The 10,218-nt window shown below is 46.8% G+C and overlaps 1 protein-coding gene across 1 annotated transcript in view; it reads right to left on the bottom strand.

The window, feature by feature from the left end:
- Positions 1-1,301: 1,301 nt before the first annotated feature.
- MED29 (mediator complex subunit 29) overlaps positions 1,302-10,218 on the bottom strand; it is a 30,000-nt gene continuing 21,083 nt past the window's right edge. The window contains exons 3-4 of the mRNA XM_056541314.1: positions 8,285-8,369; positions 1,302-2,224 (exon numbers count right to left, since the gene is read on the bottom strand). Of these exons, the coding sequence (XP_056397289.1) occupies positions 1,994-2,224; positions 8,285-8,369 (316 nt within the window). The 3' untranslated portion in view covers positions 1,302-1,993. The remainder of the gene's footprint in view (positions 2,225-8,284; positions 8,370-10,218) is intronic.

Raw genomic sequence — 10,218 nt, 5'->3', positions numbered from 1 at the left:
TGGGGGAGATTTATCAAAACCTGTGGAGAGTCAACGTTGCCCATAGCAACCAATCAGATCGCTTCTTTCATTTTTCACAGGCCTTGTTGTTAGGAATGTAAGAAGCAATCTGATTGGTTGCTATGGGCAACTGGACAACTTTGACTCAGCACAGGTTTTGATAAATCTCTCCCAATATGTCTTAAGTCACATGGTCTTCAGGGGGCGTGGCTATGCTAATGTGGGCGGGTGGATAGCAGGGTGGAAGAGACTTACAGAAGTAATGTTATCCCCCCACCAAATACAGCATAGCCACGCCCCTGGAGCCCATGTGACTTGTGACAGTCTCTGGCTGCATGGAATGCTGGGAAACGGTAAAGTAAAGGCTTGCGGGTCAAACGGGACAAAGCGGCACATGGAGATAACAGAAGCGTAATCCACAGTATTATAACTTCATCATGGGCTCAAAGGCTGAAGAAAAAAAAATCCTGGAACACCCCTTTATAGTCTATTCACACGTACAGTATTCGGCGCAGATTTGAGGCGCAGGATTTTCTGCTGCAGATTTCAATGTAAACTGAACACCGCTTGAAATCCTGCGCAGAATACTGTAAGTGTGAATAGACCCTTCGGGTCTATTCACACGTACAGTATTCGGCGCAGATTTAATGCGCAGGATTTCAAGTCATTAAAGGGGTACTCTGGCCCTAAGACATCTTATCCCCTTTCCAAAGGATAGAGGATAAGATGTCTGACCGCGGAAGTCCCCCCGCAGTCTTGCATTCGGCACCCACCTCTGAGATTGCGGGGGTCCCCAGCGGCGGGACCCCTGGTGGTCAGACATCTTATCCCCTATCCTTTGGAAAGGGGATAAGATGTCTTAGGGCCGGAGTACCCCTTTAAGTTTACAAATCCTGCACATCAAATCTGCACAGAATACTGTACGTGTGAATAGACCCTTAAAGGGGTACTCCGGTGGAAAACATTTTATTTTAAGTCAACTGCTGCCAGAAAGTTAAACAGATTTGTAAATTACTTCTATTAAAAAAGCTTTACCCTTCCAGTACCTTTTAGCAGCTGTATGCCACAGAGAAAATTATTTTCAAATTTCTTTTTTGTCTTGTCCACAGTGCTCTCTGCTGACATCTGATGCCCGTATCAGGAACTGTCCAGAGCAGGAGAAAATCCCCATAGCAAACCTATGCTGCTCTGGACAGAGGTGTAAAAAAGAAAATAATTTCCTCTGTAGCATACAGCTGCTAAAAAGTACTGGAAGGGTAAAGATTTTTTAATAGAAGTAATTTACAAATCTGTTTAACTTTCTGGCGCCAGTTGATTTAAAAGGTTTTCCACCGGAGTACCCCTTTAACCATCTAATGTGTATGGGGGAGGCCTCATTACTTCTGCCGGCAGCTGCTTTCTCCATTTTGAAAATCATGCACAATTTTGGGCAAATTGAGTGTACATGTGCATCCGAAATATCATGAGCCATAACTGATGGCAAAAGGAGCTAAATTCTCAGCATCCAAATATTAGGGGGTCGTCCAGTATTAGAAAAACGCTGCTTATTTTGCAAAAGCAGCACCACTCCTGTCCACAGGTTGTGTGTAGTACTGCAGCTCAGCACCATTCACTTCAATAGGGCTGAACTGCAATACCAGACACAACCTGTGGACAGGAATAGCGACATTCATTCAAAGCAAGCAGAGATTGTGAAAGAATTGGGAAACTAAAAGGAGGTTAGAAATGGTTTGTGATTTGTTTGTTAAACCAAATGAAGATTCCCGCCAGTTCACCCGGCATAAGGTGGGGGTCTAAACTTATAAAGTAGAGTCCCTCCGAGAAGGTGGGCATCTTCCGTGGAGAGCGTGGTTATCACCATGTAGGTATTCTTAAGAAAAGGCCATTGGTAACGGGTAAAGAAAGCCACGTCTTGGCACCGGTGACGCCTTACAGTCTTTGTTGGTCGGGCACAGACGATCCCGGTGGTGCGTAGCTTAGTCCTGGGCGAGGGTCACAAGACGCCCTGTGTAGTTGGGGTCTTACCCATGATCTTTTTGGAACACTCCAGCAGAGCGTTATGTATGTCCTTGGCACATGATATCTGAGACTTGATCATGCTGAGATACTGGGAGTAGGGCAGGCTCTCCGTCTGCACGGCATCTGGTTTGGTGGCTGTGGGCACCAGGGTAGGCGAGTGCTTGGCGCTGTCGTAACTCTGCGAGAGGCACTCGTAGGCGAGGCGCTGAGGAAGGGTAAAAATACAGAAGTCAGTACACACAGCAAGAGCTCTCCCCCCCCCACCCCAAATTCCTGTAATCCTAATCTGCCGATCCTTTTCACACCCCCGACTTCCGGAGTTCGCAGCCCACACACACACATGACTCCACTACTGCGATGCCTCCCTTCCCCGCCGATGTGAGCAACAAGGAATCCTGAGCATGTCAGCAGGGTCCCGGCACCTAATATTAACTCCAGCTGTAAAGGACGGAGCGCCGGATGTGAGGGACATGGAGTCCTACGGCGGGATAATGTTTCATGCATTTACATTCCTGGGATTCCTGAATAATACGGCATCAGCTACGCGCTAACTATACAAAAGAAAAAGAAAAAAAAAAAAAGTACTATTAAAAAAAATAAAAAATAAAATGCGATTTTCTGGGTTTGTGTGACTGAGATCTTAAAATGTTGTCAATTCCAGTCACTGTTGTGTTTCCCAACCGGTGTGGCTCCGGCTGTTGCAAAACTACAACTCCCAGCATGCCGAGAGTTGTAGTTTTGCAACAGCTGGAGGTGCACCAGTTGGGAAACTGATCTAGAGGTTTAAAAAAAAAAAAAAAATAAACAGATTCAGATAGGCCTCCATTCATTTATTAGGATATGTAGACCTACCCACTTCTGCCATCAAGTGGAGGAGATCAGAATTGGGAATTTGGAACTTAAAGGGGTACTCCACTGGGACAAAAAAAAATAAATGTTTAAAGTTTCCAGCAGAGTGCCCCTTTAAGTTCCAAATGCCCTATTCTTACCTCCACTTGATGGCAAAAGTGGGTAGGCCTCAATTTATTAGGATATGTAGACATATCTGAATCTGGGTTTTGAACCTCTAGATCAGTTTCCCAACTGGTGCACCTCCAGCTGTTTCAAAACTACAACTCTCAACAAGGCTGTCCGGGCATGTTGAGAGTTGTAGTTTTGCAACAGCTGGAGCCACATCGGTTGGGAAACGCAACAGTGACTGGAATTGACAACATTTTGAGATCTCTGGTATTCACAAAAAATAAAAATGAAAATCTCTTTTTATAGTACTTTTTTTTTCCCCTTTAAAATCAACTGGTGCCATTAAAGTAGTAATTTGTAAATTACTTCTATTTAAAAATCTTAATCCTTCCTGTACTTCTCAGCTGCTGTATGCTCCACAGGAAGTCGTGTAGCTCTTTCCAGTCTGTCCACAGTGCTCTCTGCTGATACCTTAGCAACTATCCAGAGTAGAAACAAATCCTCATAGCAAACCTATCCTGACATGGACAGAGGTGTCAGCAGAGAGCACTGTGGACAGACAGAAGAAATTCAAAAAGAAAAGAACTTCTTTTGTAGCATACAGCAGCTGATAAGTACAGGAAGGATTAAGATTTTTTAGATAGAAGTCATTTACAAATCTGTTTAACTTACTGGCACCAGTTGATTTAAAAGAAGAAAAAAATAAAAGTTTTCCAGTGGAGAACCCCTTTAAAATGTCTGATCCTTAAAAAGGAGTAGTATGGAAGAAAAAAAAAAAAAAAGTTTTCAGATCAACTGGTGCCAGCAAGTTAAACAGATTTCTAAATTACTTCTATATAAAAAATCTTAATCCTTCCAGTACTTATCAGCTGCTGTATGCGCCACAGGAAGTTGTGTAGTTCTTTCCAATCTGAACACAGTGCTCTCTGCTGCCATCTCTGTCCATGTCAGGAACTGTCCAGAGCAGCATATGTTTGCTATGGGGATTTTCTCCTGCTCTGGACAGTTCCTGACACGGACAGATGTGTCAGCAGAGAGCACTGTGGTCAGACTGGAAAGAACTTTACAACTTCTGTAGTATACAGCAGCTGATAAGTACTGAAAGGATTAAGATTTTTTAAATAGGAGTAATTTACAAATCTGTATGACTTTCTGAATGGCGTTTCTGGAGTCCGCGGAAAGAATAGAAACGTCTATTCTTTCTGCGGATACCGCAAGAAAATTGCATTTCTGAGCGGTTCTAGATACTGCCGGATCAGGCAAATATCCACACGCGTTTTCAGTGCAGACATTCTGCACAAGCTCCGCAGTGTGAACATACCCTTAAAGGCATTATCCTAGAATAGAAAAACAGAACCTATATCTTCTAAAAAAAAATAGCGTTACACCTGCCTTTAGGTTGTGTGTGGTATTACAACGCGACTATTCACTTCAAAAAGGAGCTGAGCTGTAATACCACACACGACCCTAGGACAAGGGTGGCGTTGTTTTTGGAAGAAATTAGCTTTTTTGTTTCTTATCCTGGATAAACCCTTTAACTCTCTAAGTGCAGCGTTTGTTAAAGTATATCAAAGTCAAACAAATTACATTCCTGACAGCAAGCAGAGATTTTGGGTGTAAGTTTTCAAGGTGCTCTGCCAATTGGCTGCAGCATTCTACAGGAGTAGAGACTAAAGCCCCACCCAGTTCTCTGATGTCACTTTCTGCTCTGCAGCTATTGGTTGACACAGCACCTCAAACATCCTGTTCTTCCTGCCCATTGTACAGAATACAGGGTGGAGCAAAATTATAGCCTTGTTATTCATAACCGAGAGAACATAAATGGAAATTAAAAGTCTACTCCGGGTCATTAAAAAAAAAAAAAAGAAGGATCCCCTATCCACAGGGTAGAGAACAACTGTCTGATCGCTGGGGGTTAGACCGCTGGGAACCCCCAATCTCCAACAGAGGGCCCATCCCTTTCCTATAAATGCTCCGACCCCACCTTCAGAGATGTGCTGGTCTCCAGATTGATGGCCCGCTCCACCAATCACCCGTTGTGTCGGTGTCCTGCCTCAGCTGTTGGCAATCGGACCCCCGAGATCAGACAATTATCCCCTATGCTGTGGATAGGGCATAGGTTTTTAACAACCTAATAGCACCTTTGACATGAAAAAGGATGCCCAATTCATGCATGTTTTATCTACATATTATTTATCTACATATTTTTTGCTCACAAAAGATACGCTAGGTCTTATTCCCCCCCCCCCCCTCCCCTCCTGGCGTGGGCTCTGTAATGAAGAGTGAGGTCCCCCTGCGCAACGTCAGGGGCGTCACTCGTCATCCAGAGAGCCGGCCGCCGCAGCTCACTGATTTAAAGTGACCGCGCGCTGCCTGAGTAGCTCGGGTTGCGCTGCGGCCACACAGGTGGGCTGCGCGGTGGAGTTCGCCGCTACCGAGAGGTCCGACGCTTATTCTGGAGGGGGGTATTGTTGAGGCCTTATTTTCGTGGGAGGCCTTATATTTTTCCCGCAGACAAAGTGTAAAGTAGGCCTTATTTTCAGGGGATGTCCTACTTTCGGGGAAAGACGGTACGACAAATATTCAAAAGTGATTTCCACGGGTTACACAGCAGATGTCCAGGTGCTAGTCCAATATGGAGTTAAATATGTTGTGGCGGGGGGGGGTGGGGGGGGGGGCAGAAAGAAGTCACAGGATGTCAGATCTGACAATCATGGAGGACAGCACAACATCGGAGAATCGTTCGCTAATGTTGTGCTGTTCGCCACAATTGCCAGATCCGACACCCTGTTTCTTCCGTGTATTTGTCCAGAGCCACAGGTTCTGACTGACCTGGGACAACGTAATATTAAAAAGGTGTTATCCAGTAAGAGAAAAAAAACAGAACTAATTTCTTCCCAAAACAGCACCACTCCTGCAGGTTGGGTGCGGTATTACAACTTGGCTCCATTCACTTTAATAGAACAAAGCTGCAAAACCAAACCCAACCTGCCGACAAATGGGGTGCAGTTTTTTGAAGAAAGAGCTGTTTTTCTAATGCTGGATAACTCCCTTAAAAGGGGTACTCCGCCCCTAGACATCTTATCCCCTATCCAAGGGATAGGGAATAAGATGTCTTACCACGGGGGTCCTACTCCTGGGACCCCTGCAATCTCTGCTGTGGTACCCCCAGACATGCGGTAAACAGAGCGAACTTCGCTCCATGACGGATGACTGGCGTTGAGGGGGCGTGGCTGTGACTTCACTAGCATGGCATGACCGTAACATCATGAGCCTCCGGCGCTGCACCCGACACTCTAAACGAACGCCGGGTGCAGCAGGGAGATCGGACATCTTATTACTTATACTTTGGATAGGGGATAAGATGTCTTACCACGGGGGTCCTACTGCTGGGACCCCTGCAATCTCTGCTGTGGTACCCCCAGACATCCGGTAAACAGAGCGAACTTCGCTCCATGACGGATGACTGGCGATGCGGGGTGGAGGCTCGTGAGGTCACGGTCACGCCCCGCTCGTGAGGTCACGGCCACGCCCCCTCAATGCAAGTCTATGGGAAGGGGGCATGACGGCAGTCACGCCCCCTTCCCATAGACTTGCATTGAGGGGGCGTGGCTGTGACTTCACTAGCATGGCATGACCGTAACATCATGAGCCTCCGGCGCTGCACCCGACACTCTAACCGAACGCCGGGTGCAGCAGGGAGATCGGACATCTTATTACTTATACTTTGGATAGGGGACAAGATGTCTAGGGACGGAGTACCCATTTAAGTCCATATCTGAGGATATGCTAATCGCGTTGGGACAGAACTGGACATCTGTCCTGTCACCAGTGGAAATCACTTTGAACATTGGCAGGGTACAGATTAAACTTGGATAGATTGAGCGTCTTCTCATCTTAATAAATGTTGGGTTCCGTTGTCTGGGTTACGACTACTGAAGCCATAGTTTTCGCGCCATCCTTTTTGAATCACCCTGTACTAGTAATACTGAGAGGTTTCAGCTCCTTTTAGCTGAATCCATTAGGGGAAATTATCTGGAATGAAGTTGACTCAGTATTACCAGTACATGCGTAGGTTTAAAGGAACAGTCCGCGTCAAACCGAGTGTCACGCCTAGGATGCATCAGATGCATGACAAACATGGTATCTGCATCCAATCGAAGTGACTGGAAAACTCCTTTAAAATAAAAAAAATAAAAATAAAAAAAGTAGCAGTTGTTTCGAGTTTATTCCTGGTGTTGCTTCAATCATACACTAGACCCTTCTCGTTCACTGAGCAGGCGGAAGACAGCCCGGTGGGTCCTGTTCAGTGACTCATGAAATTTAGTCCGGAAGCTTGTCCAGAGGTTATCAAGACTACGGGAGCAACTACCGGATTTTTCGTCCTATAGGACGCACTGGCGTATAAGTCGCACCCAATTTTTAGGGGCAAAATCTAAAAAAAATAAAGATTTTGAACCCAATAGTGGTCTTCAACCTGCGGACCTCCAGATGTTGCAAAACTACAACTCCCAGCATGCCCGGACAGCCGTTGGCTGTCCGGGCATGCTGGGAGTTGTAGTTTTGCAACATCTGGAGGTCCACAGATTGAAGACCACTGCATAGGAGGTAATACTCACATGTCCCCGCCGCTCCGGACCCGTCACCGCTGCCCTGGATGTCGCTCCATCGCTGTCGCCATGTCCCCGTCGCTCTGGAATGTCTCTGCTGCCGGCCGGGTATCCTCGCTCTCCGTCGCCGCCATCACGTCGTTACGCACGTACGCGACGACGTGATGACGAGGAAGGAGAGCGCCGGCCATACAGGGGATCCCTGAACGGAGAAGACACCGAGGAGGCAGGTAAGGTCCCTCCCGGTGTCCTGTAAGCACTAACCCGGCTATTCAGTCAGGCTGTTCGGGACCGCCGCGGTGAAATCGCGGCGGTCCCGAACAGCCGGGTTAGTGTCACTTTCCCTTCAGACGCGGCGGTCAGCTTTGATCGCCGCGTCTGAAGGGTTAATACAGGGCATCACCGCGATCGGTGATGTCCTGTATTAGCCGCGGGTCCCGGCCGTTGATGGCCGCAGGGACCGCCGCGATAGGGGTGTATTCGCCGTATAAGACGCACCGACTTTTCCCCCCCCAGTTTTGGGGAAGAAAAAGTGCGTCTTAAACGGCGAAAAATACGGTAAACCTTTTTGGTGGACACGAATGCGCCTGGAAGATGGGGATTTGTGTGTAAAAAGTTGCGATCTAAAAAAAGGGGCCTGCTTTGGCAAGAGGACGTAAAAAACAACATACATGTACCACAAGCAGGTTACATACCAAGCACAGCTCCAGTTGGTCGCACAGGGCATAGAATTCCTCCAGACTCTTATCAAACCGCTGAACGCTGCCATCGCCAATCTTCCTATAAAAAAGGGACAAGAGGTCAGAAGTGTGAACTGTGCAGGCAACGTATGGACCACTACAGAACATGTACGGTGGTCCCTCAAGTTACAATATTAATTGGTTCCGGGACGACCATTGTATGTTGAAACCATTGTATGTTGAGACCAGGACCCTATGGAAACCTGGTAATTGGTTCTGAAGACACCAAAATGTCATCCAAAAATAGGAAAAAAAGGAGAATTAAAGAAAAATAAGTAGATAACTAATATAGATAAAGCAAATCCTTATATATAAAAGTAAGAAAGATCTGCTGGGAGCTGTAAATCACTCTGGGGGAGATTTATCAAGACCTGTGCAGAGGGGAAAAAATCACCTAGTTACCCATAGCAACCAATCAGATCGCCTCTTTCATTTTTCACAGGCCTCTTGTAAAATGAAAGCAGCGATCTGATTGGTTGCTATGGGCAACTGGGCAACTTTTCTTTGCACAGGTTTTGATAAATCTCCCCCTCTATGTCTATGTAAGTCTATGTCAGTGGTTCCCCAAGCAGGGAGCCTCCAGCTGTTGCAAAACTACAAGTCCCAGCATGCCTGGACAGCCTTTGGCTGTCCGGGCATGCTGGGAGTTGTAGTTTTGCAACAGCTGGGGGCACCCTGCTTGGGAAACAATGGTCTATGTAAAGGACAGGAGCTTCTTCAGGGTCCTGTACAGTACACACAATGTCCTAAAAAAGTAACATGGAGCCGTCCTCACCTGGTGTCCAAAGGAGCAGCTAACCCTGGTACAGATAATGTGTACAGAACATGTAATACCTCCCTGTACTGTAGGGAGCGCTACCAGACACCAGTCAGTGCATACACTTCAGTAATACAGGTAAAGAGTACAGAACATGTAATACCTCCCTGTACTGTAGGGGGCGCTACCAGACACCAGTCAGTGCATACACTTCAGTAATACAGGTAAAGAGTACAGAACATGTAATACCTCCCTGTACTGTAGGGGGCGCTACCAGACACCAGTCAGTGCATACGCTTCAGTAATACAGGGGTTTTACCAGTGAATGCCCATTCTGATTGATCTTCCAGCCACTGACCTGTTTCACAGATCTGGACTGTCCGTACATTGTATGTTGAGTCTGGTTTCAACTTACAATGGTCCAGAAAAGACCATTGTATGTTGAAACTATTGTATGTTGAGGCCATTGTAAGTTGAGGGATGACTGTATAAGGCAAACAAGCTCTGATCCTTAGAAAAACTCCCTGTGAGGCTGGGTTCACATCACGTTTTCTCCCATACGGGGGCGCATACAGCAGGGAGGAGCTGTACCTCGCGCTCCTGTATGCTTTTCTATGCGCGTACCGTATGTAATTCATTTCAATGATCCGGCCGGAGTGAAACGTTCGGTTCGGTCGCCTCATTTTTGCGCCGTATGTGCTTTTTCCCCGGACCTAAAACTGTGGTCGACCACGGTTTTAGGTCCGGTTGTAAAAGCGCATACGGCGCAAAAATGAGCCGACCGGACTGAACGTTTCTCCCGTATGGGAGAAAACATGATGTGAACACAGCCACACAGGTTTAAAAAAAAAAAAAAAATGTTTTATTTATTTATACATTTTTTTTGATCGCCCTTAAAGGGGTACTCCGCTGCTCAGCATTTGGAACAAACTGTTTTGAATGCTGGAGCGTGTGACGTCATAGCCCCGCCCCCTCATGATGTCATGCCCCCAACCCCTCAATGCAAGTCTATGGGAGGGGGCGTGACGGCATCGTGAAGGGGCGGGGCTATGATGTCATGAGCTCCCGGGACCAGCTCTAGCGTTCGGAACTGAGCATCATAGTACCCAGTTATTGTAACGGAGCCTAACGG

Source organism: Hyla sarda, chromosome 9, assembly GCF_029499605.1.
Source record: "Hyla sarda isolate aHylSar1 chromosome 9, aHylSar1.hap1, whole genome shotgun sequence".
Lineage (NCBI taxonomy): Eukaryota > Metazoa > Chordata > Amphibia > Anura > Hylidae > Hyla > Hyla sarda.
Note: the sequence above shows the minus strand (reverse complement) of the source record. Positions and strands in the feature narration are given on the sequence as shown.